Genomic DNA, 21,472 nt, shown 5'->3' with positions numbered 1-21,472 from the left:
ACTCTGCATTTGACGGGCCATGAAAGGTCCCTGCCTGTAAAACAGACTGGAAAACAAACCCTTAATTTAAATGTTAATGAAAGTGCTGTGGGGACATCAGAGGGTTCCCGGCTGCTCAGAGAACAGCAACACCAGCCCCAGGATTTATGGCTCCCCTTCCCCCTCCTGCCTCCCTCTCTGCCTCATCACCCACTGAAGTTTAAAGAGTGAAAAAAAAAAAAAAAAAAACCAACTAATTTTAACATTAACTCCGTGCTTCCACCTTGGGATGTGATTGCTAAATTATCTGTCGGCAGAACACTGATCAAAGGTGGAAAAACAGAGGCACATTGCACACATAACCCAGAAAAGTCAGCCGCAGCTAAGGAAGGAAAATTGCCATCTTTCTCCCTGATGCAGGAAGGGTAGGAGCAATAGCGGTACAGGTAGGGGCTGAAGTGGGGAGCTGCAGGCAGTAGCAGTGCAGGAAGACTCTGATCCCTCCCACGTGTTGTGCTCCCCACTTAGACCTTGGCACACCGTCTTTGCTAAGTTGGACTGGTCTGTCTCTCCATCAGACCATGCTGTCTAGTTCACTGTTGTTTCCCCAGGGTCTAGCACGCTATAATGCTTAAGAAGTATCTGGAGAGAAAGAGAGATCAGGACAGGAGAGAGACAGCAACGGAGACAGAGCAGAGAAAGAAAGAATGGAAACACTGAGACTGAGGGATGGAAATGTATCTGTAGCAGGGGCAGGGTCTCAATGCACCGGCTTGGTACCCACAGCACCCCACTTTCTGCAGCAGCCTCTGCTTCTAGCTGCAGTGTTTCATTTCAGTTCTTCACAACTGAGCCAACCTTCCTGGCCAGGGAAGGAGTAGCTCCCACAAATGGGGTCTGGGCCAGCCAGGGCTGGTTGGGTTGCTGCTCTCAGGCCAGCAGCTCAGCACATGAGTCTCTCTGTGCCCAATATGCCCTGGGTAGTGGCAGAAATCCAGGGTCATGAGGAAGTGAAACCCACCCCTGTGGCATTTCATCTATGCTACTGATGGATATATCTGTCGGAGAGGCTTGGCTTAGCACAGGCAATGAACTCTAGGGTGGCGGGCAGTGCCCTGAGATTCAGCAGGACGAGACTTCAATTCAGTTGTTTCCTTATGCCGATCTCTTTCCAATATTAGGTCATCTTAGGCTGGACCAGTGGGCCCACCAAGCATCACAGAGTTCCCATCTTTCTCCAGACAACCTGCTACCCCTTCCAGCCATGCCAGGCTCTGGCCTGTCCACACTGTCTTTGTGTCCCTGACATTCTCATCCAGGGCACACTTGTAGGAGACTCCCTCTAGTATGCTCTTCAGCCTGGCAAAGGGGGACAATGAGCTCCTCCTTGCTGACAGAAGGTGCCCTTTCCTGAGCAAGGCCCTGACCCTGGGAAGGGGGAAGAGAGAGATCTTGAAAGCTGTGGGCCAAACCATCAGGATGATCAGCTACAGTGTAAAACACAACAAAGTCATCCATCAGTCTTTCTTCAGGTTAGCAAGGTTAGGGATCCCCTTCGGGACCAGCTCTTTATCACCAACTAGCAAAAGCAAAACTCAGGGACACAACATTTACTTTTGATTTGTCTTCCCCTAAAATCACTGAGTGAGTTAGGAAGCCTAGGGCCAACGGATTGTTGAACCACTGGGAACCAAAAGAATCTAAACTGAAAGTTGGCTGCCTTTTTTTCCCAATCTTTCAAACCTCTCTGTCAGAGAAACTCCAGATGCAATTACCTTTCACTAAAGAAGGGCGTATTTCAACAGGCTGGTGAATGTGTCTGCCACACACACAACACACAGTAAACCCTGTAGCCACTGAGAACAAACACCCACTCTCCACAGAAATCCACCCCCTTGCTGAACAGTACACAGTGATGGCTTTCCTTCCAGACTCTCCCTCACCTCTGGGAGAAATGAAGCAAGAAGGGGCAGCTCCTCCATCAAAAGCCCCCAGAGGCCACAACTCACTTTACAAATTTGAATCGGTACATTTCATGCAGACTTGGACTAATCCCCCCAAAAACAAACAGGCCACCACAGCGAGCAAAGTTACACAAAATTATATTGTATATTTAATAACACAGCTATGTCAAATTTCTACGCCTATACCACTCATATGTTTCCCTAATGACAGAAACAAGAGAGAAGGGATTAAAACCCAAGTGTCCTGGGAAGCCTTCCTGACCACACTCACTCACATGATAGCAAGAGTTGTTCGGAGATGGGGAAAGGATTCTGCTGAGCATCTCCGTTTTCTTGGAGGGCAATAACAAATATGGTGTCTGCAGAGGAAGGAGGAGCCTGTCTCTTCCCCTCCTAGGCAAACAGGGCGATAGGGCTCCAGACTCATTTCACTACCAGGCCCCTCCCAGCCAGCTTGCAAGGGCCCTGCGCACTGAAGATCTACATGCACTGGCACTCCTGGGATGTGGTGAGCATTCACAGCTACGTGAGTGAGCTTAGCCTTGATTGCATACTGTCTTCCTCCCCTTGCCCTCTCTATCGCAACTCTAGCCTCCAGAAATGGAATGTTCCCAGGTCCCCACTGAGCCTTTCAAGGGCCACAGCTACTGTGCAAGATTCTGGTGGGTGAAGGCCCTGCAGTGACCCAGGGGCCTGCCTCATGGCCCTCCCTGAGCACTACAGCATGTGGCAATAGGCTGGAGACCTGAGCCTCTTCAGCCCTATCCCACATGCACCCTTCCCTGAGCCTCAATTTCTCCATCTGCCAGGAAGGGGATGCCCCTCTCTCTTCCTCAACCAAGACACACTAGTTTCAGGCACTTAGTATTGTCAAGCGACCATCGCAGTTGTGTTCCCATCTTTCCCCACTACTGAGTAAGATCCTTGGGAGAGTCACCCCACAGCAAGTGTTCAGTCTGTACACAGGGCACATAGAGGAAAGGGAGTGAGGAAAAAAGTGATGGAAAGTAGAAGGGATGAAATCGAGTCTTTAACAGTTATTCATTTCCCTACTCTGAGTATTTACTATATCCAGCTAGAAATAATCTTTTAATAGCAATATAATGCACTGCACATTTTAAAAACTCTGCTTTTCTGTGATACTCATGGCAAAGTGCTCAGAACTCCATGTGACCTCAGGAGATATATCCTGAGACCAGCTGGGCCCCACAATTACACCCAGACACATGCCCTTCCACCTCCAGCATCTCACTTCTGTTCCATCTCAACCTGTCCTCTTCACACTCATCACACAGCTCCAGACTAGGCCTCCTCTACCGGAAGAGGGCTGCCATCTATAAGTCACAAATCCTAAAAACAGAGTCATTAGTGTTGGTGCAAGAAGATGTTATTAGATGTTGGTACAAGGAGGGCATGTAGGAGGAAGAGGGAAAGGTCTTTGCCTACCATCTTGAAGCCTACTGGCTTTCCTTCTGTGTTTTTTGAGTACCTAAATGTGGCTCTAAGCACATGACTGGTATTAAATATCATCCTCCAAGAGTGTTTACAAATCAAGAACTCAATGTCAAGGAAGGAAGGAGACGTTGACATTTGGACACAGGACAGAATACCCGCTTTCTTTCAGGCATGAACACCTCAAATTAAGCCTAGGGCTTGAGGTTTCACATTTCATACTACAAGTTTCTAAGTACACACACAGGAAAAGAAGGCAGATAAGTCCCAGCATCAAAGATAAACATGATGAATAGCTCTGACAAGTTATTTTAAATAGAAGAAAGAGAATGAGATGTGCTGGGTCTCCCAAATGACCAGGTTCCTTCTCACTACACCAAGGAGCAGTGGGGGAATGAGTCGCTGTCAGGCAGGTGAGGAGCACCTGTCCTGGAGGACGGCTGCTGCCCACCTGCTCCTCACATGGGGTTCATAGCCACATCACATGAGTGACACTGACGACCACACTCAATAGGAAAGGTGGCCGGGAGGGGAACAGAAGGCAGCCATGGAGAGCAGGAACTCAAGGGGGGAAAGGAGAGGAAAGAGATTCCTGCTGAGTTGTCACCTTAAGAAGACTGCAAAAGAGCAGTGTGACTCCATGAGGGCCAGGAGAAGCCCAAGGGAAGGGTGAGACATGAGAGCAGTCAAAGCCGCTAAATAAATGCTTTACCAGGCAGGAGATATTCTGGCTGACATAAGACTCTAGCCCTTTAAGCTTTGTAGAGTATTTTCACATTCATTATTTCAGATCATCTTCACAATAACCTAGTAAGGATTATGAAAGAAATGGTATTCATATTTAACAGATGAGGAAACCATGGCTTCAAGCATTTACCCAAGGCCACTCTGCCGGTGGCAAAGCAGAATTCCAGATTCGCAGAGCAGGCCCTCCACCTAGGAGGCAATGTCTTTCCAGATTGGGAAAATGGATGAATTTACTGAAAGATTCAGATTCACTGACATAGTAAGAAGAAATTGATCTAATGTAAGATGAAAAATCCCTATCCCAATATATTTTGGGGGTAAGACAAAAAGCAGCAGAGAGAATACCAACATATACTCTGGTCATTTAGTACAACAACAATATCCTAAATGCAAACTACTTTTTAAAATAGTCCAAAACATCATTTGTGGACTTGGGGAAAAGTTCATCTCAATAGTGAATGAAGGAATCATCCCGGGGCAAGAAAGCACACCAAGAAGACAAGATGTAAGGACACCAAGAAGACTCTTAGGGAGAATGTAAGGAAAACATGAGACCTCAGTTTTCAAAGATGGGGCCTATCAAGGACTTGGCAGAGGGTCTGGCATAGAACACATGACTAATGAATGTTAGCTGCTGGTAGCAGTGGTGGTTATACAGCAGAACTAGTAATATTAAGAAGCTAGATCTTTCCTCAAATCCAGCTTCCAAGCTGTGGCCAAAAAAACAAAAACAAAACCCAAAGTCAGTTTATTGTGATCAAAACTACTTAGTGACAAAGGCAGACTCTGTCCTCAACCTCTCTTATCAACATCATCTTCAACAGCTACCACGCTCTATCCTGTTAACAGGTAGCCTAACACACTCCAGAGGAGGTGGCAGAAGTAGAGGAACACGAAGATGGGGATGCTGAGGAGCCTGTACATGTCTTTGGCCTGAATTCACATGCAGGAAGCACATGGGCCATCTCCATCCTGAAGAGCATCCCTCTACCACCAATCACACCCTAGCCCACCCATCTACTGAAGCCAGCATAAGTCCTCAGGTAAGCACCAAGATGAAGTCACCAGCCCACCTGTCCCTTCCCGCCCTTATAAATATCCAGCCCACAGACACACAAGCTTGGCTAACTGGCTTTAAAGGGGGCAGCGTTAAGAAGAAACTGAGGAGGGGCCAGAGCCCAGCAGCTCCATTTTCCACCCTTGGCTCCCACACACTTAGGCCTCTCTACTCCCCGCTGCTCTTTCCTTCCCTTTTTCTGAGGATTGCTAGAATGATTTGTTCCAAACAGCGACAGGTTTATAGGTTAGCCGACACCTTCGCTCTGTGGAATTTTAATTAACTTCTCTCATCATCAATATGCTAAGGAACGGGGTCTCCATGCTCTGAGGTCAGCAATGTGTTTCAGGTCCTGCTATATCAGCCGTCAAATTGAAGAATTAATGACGTGGCTAATCGGCTCTAATTCTTTAGGAAGAAAAAAAGTTTGAAAGAGAGCTGTGGAAGGGGCAGGAGGAGGGGTGCAGGCTCCTTGGGGTGAGAAGAAAAAGGCTGAAGGGGGCTGAGCAAAGAGGGAGACCAACTCTCTCCTAAAACAAGTGACTGACTTAAACCTGACGCTGGAGGGTGTCAGCCCTACAGCTGTCCCATTGATCATTCGGAGGGGAGTGAAGGGTAAAGGAAGTGGGAGAAGACACCAGGTAAACACTCTGATAGAGCAGGTGCAGATAGGGTGTCTATGTACCCTGCTTGGGGAGAGGCTCTGCCTCGGTTTAAGAAAGTCTAGAAAGCAGAAGTCAGGATGCTTAGTCACGGGTAAAACTAGACAAACACCAGTTAGGCCAAAGGGTAGGATAAAGCCACCATCAAAACCGGCACTTCTGCTACAGTTGTCAATGAATCTACTCCACAAACATGACTTTGCACACAAGCCCAAGTGGACATGGGCCCCAAGCCTCTCCTGATGACGCCCACCTGCCTTGTAAAATAAAAGCATTATTTCACAAGACAAAACCATACCCCAAAACATCTCCCTTACCTGAGCAATGGGCTGATAGCAATGGACCAGACTCGGTCTTCAGTCTGGATGGTGTGTAAGCACTGCCCCAGCCGGCCTGAGGCCAAAGGCCATACCTGGAAACAGGAGAGGAGATGCTCTCGTTGGCGTTGCCTGGGATCGGGTGGGGGGGCTGGAAAGATGCACCAGGTGGAGTCCCTGTCCCGAGCGGGTGGGGGAATGGAGAATCTTTGTGTCCTGCACACACAGAGCTCTGGGGAGCACAGAGGGGCCTCTCCAGCTTCTGCCTTACCTACCTAACCTGGACAGACACCAGCTCCGAATCCTAACCACCCTCTCACTTCCACCTGAGAACCCTTAAGCAGCAGCCAGTTCTATACTAGGGAATCGGTTTCACATTCCTCAACTGGAATCCGACTGAGAAGCATTAGCAGGGGAGGCTCACCTCTCTCAGTAACCTCCCTGTGTTTGTGGGTTTTCCTTTTCCTATCTATCACCAAGATTTTACTTTAGAGAGGTAGACAGACGGAAGAACATCAAGGCCCAGTAAGAGAGGACAGAGACAGAATTAGAGTAGAATTAGAGAGACAGGAATAAAAGAGAAAGATCCAACGGAAGAAGAATGGAAGAAGAGGACTTCAAAGTGGGAAGGTGGCGTGTTGTTGTTTGTTTGTTGATAATACCCAGAATCCAGTGCTATTCATGTCAGCAGGGAATTTAGCACCTAGTGTCACCAAAAGTAGCAAAAAAGCTTAACTCTTTTAAGCTTCCATATCTCCTACAGGTTAAAAATATTGCTTGGAGCACATTATCTGGTCCCTATCAGTCAGGAATGTACATTAGCAGCCACTCTGGGCTTAACTCTAATCAACACTCACAGAGCCCTCTCAGTGGTCAGTGCATTTAGAAATCTCCCATTAAGCACAAGGCCCGCTCACCGCACCCTACCCTAGATGACACACACAGGGGACTAAGCCTCTAACCAAACAGAGAGGAAACCTCAGATGTACACGGCTGTCCCCAGACAGCAACCGAGGAGGGATCCTGAGGCAGCCAGATGGATCAGTGACCTCTCAAGGTCCCTGTGGTGCTATAAGGGGAACACACGAAAGTCAGTCAGGACCTTAGATGGAAGAACTCTCAGGAAACATTCCTTAAGTTTAAGGGGTAGGTGATGGAGTGGGGGTGGTCCTGACTTCTTAGGATCACGTATCTCTTCTCTAAAACGGAGAAAGTGTTTCTTAGGTTTTGTGTGTCTATGATAGGGGGAGGAGGGTGTGAGTTACTTTTCCCAACATAGGGAAAAGAAAATAAATTTAATAAGAAGATACTGAATGAAGAAGGGCAGAAAACAATGGTCAATAACACAACTTTTCCTGGAATGTCATGATTTTGGCTCATTCTTTTGGATCAGGTCACTTTGGTAGTAACTAAATGCATTTAATGTCCTCTTTCAGATTGGCTCAGCTTGGAAGAGAAGTTTGCCTCTTCCCTGATGCAAACTACCGAGGAGACAGGTTCTTGTTGGGGGTGGGTGGGGAGACACTAAAGACTGTGATTATAAAATCTATGAGTATGTCTCAAGGCCAGAATTCACTAGAGTCCTTCACTGAACAGGCTGATGGATCCCACTGTGAAAAAACACAGAACAAAGTTCCTGGTTCCCAGGAGTGGCTCTAGAAGCATGCTGCAATTTCTCAAGCACAATCTAGGGAAAGTGGCCTCTTGACCTGCAGAAGCACACCATCCACCAAAACATGAGCATTCTGATCACATCTTAACCTTCAGTGCTCAAATCCAAACAGACTCATCCCTGGAGAAGATGTAACTCAGTGGAAGTGGACATATATACAGTCATTTTATAAAATAACTGGCAATATGTATAAACACCCTTAAAAGGACCAAAGTCTTGAACCCGGTAATTCTAATGCTGAGACTCTATCCTAGGAAAATTATCCTAAAATGAAGAAAAACCTAATGATAAAAATATTCCCTGCAGCTCCATTAGCAGGAAGAGCTCATAAGGGCTTTAGGATTAGACAAATCTGGGTTTGAACCCTAGTTGCTACTTATGTATCTCTGATGTTAGGAATATTTTATAACTTCTTAGCCTCAGTTTCCTCAAGTATAAAACAGGAGGTAATGCCTATCTCTTAGGGTTGCAGTGTGGAAAAGTGAAGCTAAGTGTAAAGCACCTAGCACAGAAGCACAGTATTTGGCAGGCATTAGGCATCAATAATGGTGGTTCTTATTACTACAGGAAAAGCTAGATATAAACATCCAATAGGAAAAATAATAATTAAATTGTAAGTTCCATTGTGAAGCCATTAAAGATGACCAATAATTTATAATAATAATAGAAAACCTTAAAAAATAAAGTAGACATAACAGGGTATACATAAGATACACTATGTGAAAGTCGCTCAGTCTTGCCCACCTCTTTGCAACTCCACAGGCTATACAGACCATGGAATTCTCCAGGCCAGAATACAGGAATGGATAGCCTTTCCCTCCTCCAGGGGATCTTCCTAATCCAGGGATCGAACCCAGGTCTCCTGCACTGCAGGTGGATTTTTTACCAGCCCAGCTATCAGGGAAGGAGTGTAAAACAAAGTGAGGTTCCACCTCACGCCAGCCAGAATGGCTGTCATCAAAAATCTACAAACAGTAAATGCCGAGAGGGTATGGAAAAAAGGGAACCCTCCTACACTTTTGTAAGAATGCAAACTGGTTCAGCCACTATGGAGAACAGTAGGGAGGTTTCATTAAAAAACTAAAAATGGAGCTATGATATGATCTACCAATACCACTGTGGCACAGACCCAGAGAAAACCATAATTTGAAGAGATATGTACCCCAATGTTCACTGTACACTATTCACAATAGACAACATATCCACTGACAGAGGAAGGGATAAAGATGTGGTACATTCATACAATGGAATATTACTCAGTCATAATACCCAAAGAAATAATGCCACTTGCAACAACTTGGATGGACCTGGAGACTGTCATACTAAGTGAAGTAAGTCAGACAGAAAAAAGACAAATATCATATGATAATACTTGTATGTATAATCTAAAAAATGGTACAAATGAACCTATTTACAAAACAGAAATAGAGTCACAGACATAGAAAACAAACTAATGGTTACCAAGGGGGACGTGGAGGGGAGGATAAATTGAGAGACTGGGACTGACACATACACACTACTGTAAGAAAAACAGATAACTAATAAAGGCCTACTGTATATATAGCACAGGGAACTCTACTCAATGCTTTGTAATGACCTATATGAGAACAGAATCTAAAAAAAGAGGGATATAAGTATATGTATAACTGATTCACTTTGCTGTACAGCAGAAACATGACAGTGTAAATCAACTATACTCCAATAATAATTAATTTTAAAAATAGATATATTATGACCATAATTATGTGGGGGAAAATTACACTAAAGAATAAAATGAGAAAATGAATAAATGTAAAGGGCTTATTAGCACAGTACCTGTACATTCTGTGTTATTATAAAACAAAAAAAGCAAACCTATGCACTGAAAAATACCTAAAAGATAAAAAATAAAAACAACAGTTCAAATGTCCCCTCCTTCATAAAATCTTCCCTTCCAAGTCAGATGTGAACCCTCTAAACTCAAAACTTTCTGGCCGTTTCCCCAGAGCCTTACAACTTCATAAACTTGGCCACTTCCAACCAGCTTCATAGCTAGTGCATGCAGTCTCAGTTCCCCTTAAAGAAAGACTATCTTCTTCCCCTTTGAAGCCTCACATAGAGTAGGCACTTATCAGAATGAAGAAAAAAGGGAAAAAAATGAACAAATGATCAGTCCTGGCACAGACCCAGCAGGAATGTAAGCTACCATTCTATCACATCTCAGGATGGAGCCAGTCTCACTAAAGTCAGTCCAGAGAGGCAATCCAAGCTAAGTCACAGTAATTCTGAAACTTGGGTCAGGGTCAGGGGTCTACAGATGTTTACAGATGAACATGACTAAGTTCTTATGTAGGTCCAGGTTTTAGAAACCTGTAGAAGCAGCTGGAGAATTACAGATGTCACCAAAAAGAAATGGAGAGTCAGTTATAAAAGGCTAACTGTGGGTAACATGAAAATGGTCCAGGAAGATGAAGGTGGCTAAATGCAAAGACAACAATAGAAGGAGGGGACAGAAGCAGCTATTGAAAGCCAGAAAAGATGAGCTGGCCTAGAGGTCACTGGGAACCCCCAAAATAGCCGACTAGCTTCCTGGAGTTGAACCAAGGGAAGAATTCTGTCACTGACTAAAAAGAAATCTTCAAAAGGAATAAGAATGTACTGTAGTGATAATTTGAGAATTAGAGAGTACTGATTTTAATGCTTAAAAACTCTAAAACACTAAATAGTTGTACTTAAAACATGAAACTAACCCAATATTCCAAGTAAAATTGCTGTCAATCTTCAACTGTAATCAGTCTATACCATGAATTGCTACATATGGTCATAAAACTTAGTTGTATACTGCTCTGGGTGGCAGACTACAGAGAAATGGATGGAAGAAAGAGATATCATTGAAGGTTTCACAGAGAACCTTGAAGCCATGACAATAAAATGCTAAAATGAGACAAGAATATCTAGGTCACACATGTACAAAAGGTTTCTAAGAAAACTGTCTTCTGAGAAGTATAGCAAAATTAAGGCTAGTTTTTTTGCAAGGAATGGTACAAAGATGGTGACCAATCAGAAATGTGAAATGTTTGGGGTGGAGGATTCGTATAAAAGAAATTCAGTTTCCGTGTTGGTTTGAAAGATTTTCTGAATTTTTCTCAGGCTCCCTGTGCTGATGAGCACATTTCTCGGACAGAAGACAAAGTATAAGAAAAAAATGAGCAAAGGGAGGAGAAACTTCCATAAATAGAAAGGAACATATTTAGTCCTTTTTACATAAATTAGCAACATTTTTACATGAAGGTATAATCAGTAAAGAGAACATGGAGTCAGAAAAATTAGTAAAGACTGCAACTTCTCTCTCCTGAGTCCTCTGCCCCATGTGTCTTAGAGCCCCATTAGCTGACATGGACAAGCATTTTGCTCCTGTTAGCAATGTGGAGTCTCCAGACGCTGGGAAACCACACAAGCAAGAACCTATCAAGCTTCCTGCACCATCACCTGAATTGTCAGCAAAGTTCCCACAGCCTCCCCAAAGGACCAGGCATATATGAGCCCTGGCAAGGGATGGACACAGAGATGGAGAAAGTTCTTCTCTGTCTCACATATGGAAGCCTATTTAACCCAGACATGAAGGAGCTGAGTCCATAAAGCAGGGGTCATGCTACTTATCAGTCTCATTCTGTTGGGCCTCGGCAGATGTCTGAGTTTAGACCAGGCAACTTGGCAATGACACAACAAACAATGCCCTCCTCTCATTGTCTTTCCACTGCTTACTAACCACATCACTCTCCAGAGAAGCAGTAAAAACACATTTTAATTATCAGCCCGATTCCTTATAAACAAGGTGGTAAAAAATTAACCTTCCCAAACACAGAGTGAGCAAAAGGTGGGAGATTTTAAAATAAAATATTGGGGTTAGAACTCAACCCACAAACTTGAGGAAACTCAGCTCAGGGAGGAAAAGCTGGCCAGGCCCTGTGTTTTTGAGTTCACGCCACATTTCAAGTGAGTGGCAAACTTCCCAGCCACTGTCCACTCCTTTCCCAGGCCAGCTGGCAGGGACACAGCCTGGCATGGCAAGCTGCATGCCAGAGGCACATAAGTGAGTTCTTTATTGTGCCGTTCCCCTGCTGCCCCAACTCAATGCCTTCCGCCAATCCTGAAACTCAAGCTCCTATCCACCCCCTCCTTCCCCACTCCCTATAGACAGGAGGGAATAGCAGTATGTAAGGAGGAGCTCTCACCTTGGCTGTCCTGTCTCTGGAGCCACTCACAATGATGCCCCCTTTGCAGTCCACACAGTTCACCTCCTGTACATGGGCTGAGTACTTGACAGTGAAGGTGCTATGAATCTTATGAATACCAATCTTCCCATCTCTAGGAGAAAAATAAGAAACCAACCCCTGAGAGCCAATTACTTTCTCTGCAGGAAGAGAACAAGTCTATAGAAACAGCCCAAATCTCCAATGACTTCCAATTTGCTAAGCTTTAGGCAATTCAGCCCAATAAGGTGCTGAGTTTCTAGATACCTTTACTTCTTCAGTACACTTGGGGCTGAAGAAAGCTGAGAGACAAAACAAATCTCCCCCTTGAGAGTATCAAAGCCAGCTCCCTTTTCATTAAAGGTTCTTCCTGTTTTCCTTTTCCAGCTTACCCTATTAAGTACCCGCTTTAAATGGAAAAAAAAACATTACCCCTTCTTCTAGTCTCCCTACTCATCCTTTTGGAGTAGAGACAGAAAAGTCAGAGGCAGGCAGAAGGTCTCTGAAGAATATTGAGGAGGAAGGAAGGAGAAGCCTGCAGCACTTACCCCCCTGCACTGATAATATGCGAGTTGGCCAGCACGAAGTGGCAAACGTCCTCATCATGTCCAGCAAAGACTCCCAGGGGCCTCCGGTTCAAGCTGCCACCATCTGGGCGGAACTGATAGGCCAGGATGAAATTAGCCTGGGATATGTACAGAGAATCACCCTCTAGCTGCATCCAGGGCATCTGACTGCAGAGATGAAAAACAAAATTTAAGGATCATCAAGATATAGCAGGAAAATTCAACTTCAGTCTTTAGAAAGGCTGACCAATCCCCAACTTAGCTTTACCTGTAAGGCTAAGTCTATATCTCACTCCCCTCCTTCAAAACTAACACCTACCCTTAGGCTTCCCTAGAAAACTAGAGTGATTAAGCTTTGTGGTGACCCTATCTTCTTTATCACTATTTCCCTAGAAATATCTTCTTTATCATTATCTCCCTAGAAAACTAGAGTGATTAAGCTTTGTGGTGACCCTATCTTCTTTCGGCTTCTCTTGTGGCTTAGCTGGTAAAGAATCCACCCACAATGTGGGAGACCTGGGTTTGATCCCTGGGTTGGGAAGATCCCCTAGAGAAGGGAAAGGCTACCCATTCCAGTATTCTGGCCTGAAGAATTCCATGGACTGTATATAGTTCATGGGGTTGCAAAGAGTTGTACATGACTGAGCGACTTTCATTTACTTACTTATCTTCTTTGCAAAGTCAGAATAAAAGACCCATTAAATAGTCACTTTCAAAAGGAGAATGCTTGGGAGTTCCCTGGTGGTCCAGTGATTAGTACTCGGTACTTTCACTGCCAAGGCCCTGGGGTTCAATCCCTGGTCAGGGAACTATCCCCCTAGCTACCCACGTGAAAATCAAGTGTTAGCTGATCAGTTGTGTTTGACTCTTTGTGATCCCCATGGACTGTAGCCTGCCAGGACCCTCTGTCTTTGGAATCCTCCAGGCTAGAATACTGGAGTGGGTAGCCATTCTCTTCTCCAAGGGATCTTCCCGACCCAGAGATGGAACCCAGGTCTCCTGCATTGCAGGAAGATTCTTTACCGTCTGAGCCACCAGGGAAGCCCAGCTACCCATGATGTCTAAATAAATAAATGGAGAATGTTTAAGACTTGAATTACTGGCTACCTACAGACTTCTTTTGAGTAGACAGAGCACCGCCCCGCCCCCCCCACCAAAAAAAAGCAATAATTGAGGGGTGGGGAAGAGCAAAAAGAAACCTTCCACTCAGATGAAATAATTTTCATTCTGTGTCCTCACTGATCTGAAGATTAATTGGTAAGTTTCAAGATTCTAAGACTCCCATACACACCTTTTTCCCAATAGATCAATTAGGGTGTGATAGAGAAAAGAGAAGAGTGAGCCTAGGGAAGCCCCATTCCCTTGTCCTACTAGAGCAAAGGGGCCACTTTTAAGTGAAAGGAATAAAGCCGTTTAGGAAAGGATGCTAATGTACTGATTAAATACCTAGATCCTCTCAGAGGATATCTAAGTTTCTGTACTAGAGGCTAAGTGTGGCAATGGCAAAACACAGCTGCAGAGCAGTGTACTACAGTTCAGTGACTACAGAGAAATGATTGGCTCTCACAGAAAGCTGATAAGAGAAATCCACAAACAGTTAAAAGATTCTAACCACAATCTGGCAGGAAGAAGAAACACTGGAAGCCACAGACCAGTCCCATGGCATGGAGTAAGCCTTAAAAACAAAGAGGACTCTGCCAGACACCATGCTCTCTGGTGGGGACTAAGCTCCTTTCCCAAGGTACATCCCCACAGACTGTCCTACACCACAGCAGGGTCCTGGAGCTACCATGTCCCAAGCAAAGCATAGGGACAGATGATTCATCCCCACTTATAGAGAAACCATCTTCCACTGCCAAGTATGTCTGAGCAAACTGGGCTGTGTTTCTTCCCCGGACTCCTTAATACAAGCGTCATGGGAATGTACAAAAGTTCTGCAAATTGACTTGACGGACCATTAAATGCAGCTTGGACTTTGTAGCAACTAGTTTCTGCACATGAGATTTTAACAAGTGTGTGCATATATTATATGGAACATGTATAGTGTACAAATGCCTGCACTCTCATTCATTATGCACATTCCTCTTCAACATGCCCTTGCACAAGTTTGTGGCATACTCAAGTGGGCAACAAACAGAAGGGTTTGGAATTCATGTGTTTAGAGCCATCTGGTAAATAGCCATTTGCCCAGAATAAGAAACCAGGTTCATGCCAGGTGAACAGTGGAGAATCCCGGGGCAGCCTAGTAACCATTTTGCGTATTTATTTGCCACACTGCTTGAAACCAGCCCAAAAAGACATCAGGAACAAAACCTTGATAGAGAAATAAACTCTTCCTTCTGGCAACAAAAGGCAAATAGGAAGCAGAAGGTAAAGCCCTTTCTCATACAAGTTCATCTTTCTTCCCAAGTTTCTTTACCATCACCACTACCACATAATTCACAGGAACTCGTGTCAGTGAAAGCAGCAGAAGTTGGATACAAGCAAAACTGGACACTTCTTCATCACATAAAGAAGCCTGCCTGGCCCTATGAGCAGAGCTCCAGGTCAACTGGAATGTGGAATCATGCTGTTCCCTGTCCATTCCAACCAATTAACAAGGAGTACTTTTTGGTAATCAAATAATAACTGGAATAATTTAGCATCAGTGAGGTATAAAATCTGTGGCATCAGCAGTGCCAAAGCCATTATTTAAATCTCCTGCCATTTTTTCCTAAGCTCTGCCTCCTATAACATATATATCCAAACCTTCAGATCCTATTTAGCTTTTTAATAAAAGTAAGGGAGAGCACTACAGGAAGCCAAGAGGGAAGGTGTAACTCCCTAGAGTAGAACATTTAAAAAAAAAAATTATAAAACAAGATGAGGTGGAGTATTGGCTTCATTTCTTTCTTTTGATGAGGTGTATTAACAGAGGTTACTTCTGAGTGGTAGGATTTAGATAAGTTTATTTTCTTCTTTAACTTTTTCTTTTCTTTTCAAATTTCTACAATAAACATTTATTATTTTTATAATCATAAAAATACAGGCTCTGTTAAATTAAAGTACATTTTTGGGGGGGTAATCTTTTTTCAAATGTGAAAAAAAAAGTTGTCCTTCTGATGCCCCCTTCATGGTGTTTAAAGAATCACCACTGGCTCATCACCCAAGTCAGGCACATTTATACTCCAGCTCGGACTAGATTTTTCATTCCCAGTATGCTTTTATGTCCCAGGGAGCTTTAAAGGAGTCAAGAGGCCACTTACCTGCATCTCCACTTCAGCAGAATCCCCTCTCGGCAGCGCCCCAACCTCCAGTTCTGAGATATCTTCACTCGTTCCTTTACTGGTACACTGGCCATCCTATGTCCAGACAGAGGAGATAATCCAGTCACTACACTGACAACCACAAAAAACTCCCTGGGCTTATGAGTCAGGACTCAGGAACATCCAGAAAATATCTGGATAGAAGTGAAGAGGTTAGGAGATATGAAAGAGATAACTCTTCTCTCCCACATTAGGATAATCAAGAGAGCCGAGAACAGCAGCCTGTGCTCTGCAGTGTCCATAGTGATGCCAAAGCAATCTAACAGAGCAAGGGTAACAGAAAGGACTGGCACCACTGGCTAGCCATGTGGAAAATATCCCTACCTCACACCATACAAAAAAATTAATTAAAAACAGATCACAGATTTAAACATAAAATCTAAAACTATAAAGCTGTCAGAGAAAAAAATATAAAAATAGCTCTGTGAGTCAAAGTAGACAATAGTTTCTTAAGACACACAAAGCAATAATACAAAAGAAATATCCAACAAATTAGATTTTATCAAAATTAAAATTTTCTGCCCATCAAAATGAATACACAAGCCACAGTCTGGGAGAAAGTATTCATAAAACATATATTTGACTGAGAGGACTATACCCCCCAAATATCCTTGTATATGTATATATTTTGAAGTCTAACAAGGAACTCTCCTACATTCTTGGTGAGAGATGACAATGGTACAGCCACTTTGGGAAAAGGTCTGGCAGTTTATTATTGATCTAAACATACACCTACTCTATGACCTAGCAATTGAGGCTTTCATAGGGGCTCAGATAGTAAAGAATGCCTGCATGCAGGATACTCGGATCCAATCCCTGGGTCAGGAAGATACCCTGGAGAAGGAAATGGCTACCCAGTCCAGTATTCTTGCCTAGAGAATTCCACAGACAGTGAAGCCCAGCAGGCTACAGTCCATTACTCAAAAGAACTGAAAACATATGCTCACAGGAAGACTTACACAAGACTAGTCACAGGACAGATCTTCCCAGGATCCCATCTAGTACCCACATTGTATCTAGTTGTGTCTCCTGAGTCTCCTCTGGTCTAACAGTAGTTTCTCAGTCTTTCCTTATTTTTCATGATCTTCAGTTCAGTCGCTCGTTGTGTCCAACTCTTTGTGACCCCATGGACTGCAGTACATCAGGCCTCCCTGTCCATCACCGACTCCCAGACCTTGCTCAAACTCATGTCCATTGAATCAGTGATGCCATCCAACCATCTCATCCTTTGTCATACCCTTCTCCTCCTGCCTTCAGTCTTTCCCAGCATCAGAGTCTTTTCCAATGAATCAGTTCTTTGAATCAGGAGGCCAAAGCATTGGAGCTTCAGCATCAGTTCTTTTTTTTTTTTTTTTTAGCATCAGTTCTTCCAATGAATATTCAGGACTGATTTCCTTTAGGATTGACTGGTTTGATCTCCTTGCAGTCCAAGGGACTCTCAAGAATCTTGTCCAACACCACAGTTCAAAAGCATCAGTTCTTCAGCACTCAGCCTTCTTTATGGTCCAGCTCTCACATCCATACATGACTACTGGAAAAACCATACCTTTGACTAGACAGACCTTTTTAATATGCTGTCTAGGTTGGTCATAGCTTTTCTTCCAAGGAGTAAGTGTCTTTTAATTTTATGGCTATAGTCACCATCTGCAGTGATTTTGGAGCCCAAGAAAATAAAGTCTGTCACTGCTTCCATTTTTTCCCCATCTAATTGCCTGAAGTGATGGGACCAGATGTCATGATCTTCATTTTTTGAATGTTGAATTTTAAGCCCATTTTTTTCACTTTCTTTTTTCACTTTCTTTTTTCACTTTCATCAACAGGCTCTTCAGTTCCTCTTTGCTTTCTGCTATAAGGGTGGTGTTATCTGCATATCTTAAGTTGTTGGTATTTCCCCCGGCAATCTTGATTCCAGCTTGTGCTTCATCCAGCCCAGCATTTCACATGATGTACTCTGCACAGAAGTTAAATAAGCAGGGTAACAATATACAGCCTTGATGTACCACTTTCCCTATTTGGAACCAGTCTGTTGCTCCACATACGGTTCTAACTGTTGCTTCTTCACCTGCATACAGATTTCTCAGGAGGCAGGTCAGGTGGTCTGATATTCCCATCGCTTTCAGAATTTTCCACAGTTTGTTGTGATCTACACAGTCAAAGGCTTTGGCATAATCAATAAAGCAGTAGATGTTTTTCTAGAATTCTCTTGCCTTTTCTATGATCCAATGGATGTTGGCAATTTGATCTCTGGTTCCTCTGCCTTTTCTAAATCCAGCTTGAACATCTGGATGTTCTCAGCTCACGTACCACTGAAGCCTTGCTTGGAGAATTTTGAGCATTACTTTGCTAGCATGTGAGATGAGTGCAATTGTGTGATAGTTTGAACATTCTTTGGCATTGCCTTTCTTTGGGATTGGAATGAAAACTGACCTTTTCCAGTCCTGTGGCCACTGCTGAGTTTTCCACATTTGCTGGCATACTCAGTGCAGCACTTTCACAGCATCATCTTTTAGGGCTTGAAATAGCTCAGCTGGAATTTCATCACCTCCACTAGCTTTGTTCGTAGTTACGCTTTCAAAGGTCTACTTGACTTCAGATTCCAGGATGCCTGGTTCTAGCTGAGTGATCACACCATCATAGTTATATGGGTCATTAAGATATTTTTTGTACAGTTTTTCTGTGTATTCTTGCCACTTCTTAATATTTTCTGCTTTTGTTAGGTTCATACCGTTTCTGTCCTTTATTGTGCCCATCTTTGCATGAAATGTTCCCCTGGTATCTCTTAACATCTTGAAGAGATCTCTTGTCTTTCCCATTTTATTGTTTTCCTCTATTTCTTTGCATTGGTCACTGAGGAAGGCTTTCTTATCTTTCTTTGCTATTCTTTGGAACTCTGCATTCAGATGTGTATATCTTTCCTTTAAAACTTTTAAAATTTCTTTTTATCTTTTGCCATTCTAAGAAGCAAAAAAAGATTCCTCCCTGTTGTTCAAACATGTATTTTTTCTAATTATGGCTAAGACTGAATATATCTGGTCATGTCTGAAAGCCATTTCTTCTACGAAATGCTCATCTATGTTCTTTGTTCCTCTTCCAATTAGGCTTATGGTCTTTTACTTGTGTGTTTGTAAAGGCTCTTTATATATTCTGTGATGTCAATCTTTTCCTAATTTACTATTTTATTTTACTTCATAGTATTTTTTCCATGTAGACATTTTGATTTTTATATATCCATTATTTCATGTCAATCTTTGCCAGAAACGATCCAAACTGATATGAATTTAATAATGCAACAAAGTAAAGTAAGGAAAGAAATCACTACTTAATTAGGGCTGTTGGGTTTGTATAACATCTCCCAGCCTTACTAGAAAGAAAGGAAAGAAGAAAAATATACATGCCTAGAATAGACTCCAAAGTAGTCAACTTTGGGTAGCCAACTTTGGGTGTTTTTACTTTTTTCTTTGTGTTTTTATGTTATTTCCCAATTTTTCTACAATGTAATATTTTGGTAAAGATAAAAACATTCATTAAAATAATAATGCTCTTGATAAAACTGGATAGATATCAATAGAGCAAAAATTCTCATCTCATATGTATATTTTCCCAAAATGAAAGAGTAAATTTAAAAGATTTTAACTAGAAGGTTTTTAAGTATTTAAATTTTACATACTGCAAAGAAGGAAAAAAAAGAACAAAATGAAAGTAACATAGTAGGGGAAGGCTAACAATTAATGCTATGAGTACAAGTTTTATCCCTAAAGCTTTTAGGGGACTGATAAAAATCTATCAGGATAACAGCCTGTCTCCGATACCCAGTCATCAATATCCAATAGCAGATAAGAACAGGCACACAGTGTTCACATGATAAACACTGCAGAAACATCCTGAAACAATAAGAGTTTACAAACATGCACATTAAAACAATTAATAAAGTACCACCTCACATCTATTAAGTGGAAAAATCACATGCTAGCTTTGGTTTGATAAAAGGGTTTGGGTTTGTTTACATATTGCTGGTGGCTTGCTAATACAGTCTTTCAGAAAGGAACTCTGTCAAGAAAAGTTGTTACAGGACAGCTTCCGACCCAGCATTCCCAACACTGTCTCACAAAGAAATAATTCAAAAGAAAAATATTTTTTACAAAGATATTTGTAGTTATAGCTGTATATTAAGAGCTAAAATCTAGAAATAGCTAAAATCTAGAAATAGCCCAAATGTCTATCTGTGGGGGAAAATGGTATACTAATGCAATAGAATAAATATGGCTATGAGAAATGACAAATGTGAACACTGCAAAACATTTTGGATATTACTATAACAATAGTGGTAATTTTAAAATAAAGTCTAATTTATAAAAACACTACATAAAACTATGTATCCATAAATAGCTCAGAAGAGGTAAACAGATGGAGTTTTAGGAAGTGAGTATTTCTTTTTAATATGCATCACATAACTGTTGATAGTTTGGTCTTTTCATTTTACCTTTAACCTTTTTATTGAGTTTCATTTAACTAATAGATTAAATGAGTTGTGAGACAGGCACAGTATGCAAATGTAGGAAACTTACCCGAGCCCCAGTCCTGCCTCTTACAACCTTGGTTACCTAATTTTTCTATTGTCCATTTTCTGCACATATGAAATAAGGACAGTATTTCATGCAATTGTGATGTTTTAAAATGACAACTAACACAAAATAACAGATAAGTTACAAATCACTATGAAAAAGGTTATTTATTTTTTATATACGGTAGTAGTTTATATTGACAAATGGTAACATCACTATAGCTAATCTAATAATCATTTATTTTTCTAATTTAATTACATCTCTTAGAAATTATTCTTTTAAAGTCAGGCTGAATGATTAGGATTTGGGTACACACATGTTAAAGCTAAAATATATTACTGAGTTCTTCCACTGGGTGAACGCAGTCTTCAGTCTCACGTCTCTACATAGCAATCTACACTACTGCTAGATGGTTAGAAAACTGAGGTTAGCCATGAACAATCTCCTCTTTCATATCTGGGACAGACTTGGAGATAAAGTTTAACAGCAAGTCTAATCTTTTTCACTAACACTTCAATTGTTTTGGTCCATCCTGTTAACTGTCTTTTATGGTCCTCAGTTTTAGCTCTAAGTTAGTAGGTAAAGGTGAAACCAAAAATTGAATATTCTGGATCATACAAGAAGGAAATAAAGGGGAAAGAATCAATATACTTCCTGAAGTAGGATAAGGACAATATTTCTCTCATCTCCCTGGTCACTTAAATGCCATTTGGTGACACTTTACTAAAGGTCAAACAAAACACTGCCCTGAGGGCCTGATCACAGCAGCAAGAATTTCAAAGTTGAACTTTAGAAGCTGCTATCAAGCGGCAGGTGCAGGCATCCTCTCCCACAAACAACAACATAATCAAAGTACTTGGCTCTGGCCCTTCAAAACAAATTTCAACTCTAAAAAAATGTTCCACTTGGCTTTCACTTGAGAAATAGTGAGAAACAGTACCACTCTGCTAAAAGCAG

The 21,472-nt window shown here is 42.4% G+C and overlaps 1 protein-coding gene across 3 annotated transcripts in view; it reads right to left on the bottom strand.

Annotated features, from left to right (window-relative positions):
- FBXW4 (F-box and WD repeat domain containing 4) overlaps positions 1-21,472 on the bottom strand; it is an 83,817-nt gene that overhangs the window by 50,362 nt on the left and 11,983 nt on the right. For all 3 annotated transcript variants that reach the window (XM_070363514.1, XM_070363515.1, XM_070363516.1), the window contains exons 2-5: positions 15,894-15,989; positions 12,631-12,816; positions 12,065-12,197; positions 6,179-6,273 (exon numbers count right to left, since the gene is read on the bottom strand). In XM_070363514.1, coding sequence (XP_070219615.1) covers positions 6,179-6,273; positions 12,065-12,197; positions 12,631-12,816; positions 15,894-15,989 — 510 coding nt within the window. The remainder of the gene's footprint in view (positions 1-6,178; positions 6,274-12,064; positions 12,198-12,630; positions 12,817-15,893; positions 15,990-21,472) is intronic.

This window comes from Bos mutus, chromosome 26 (assembly GCF_027580195.1).
Source record: "Bos mutus isolate GX-2022 chromosome 26, NWIPB_WYAK_1.1, whole genome shotgun sequence".
NCBI lineage: Eukaryota > Metazoa > Chordata > Mammalia > Artiodactyla > Bovidae > Bos > Bos mutus.
The sequence above is the reverse complement of the archived record's forward strand: the minus strand, read 5'-3'. Positions and strand labels throughout refer to the sequence as shown.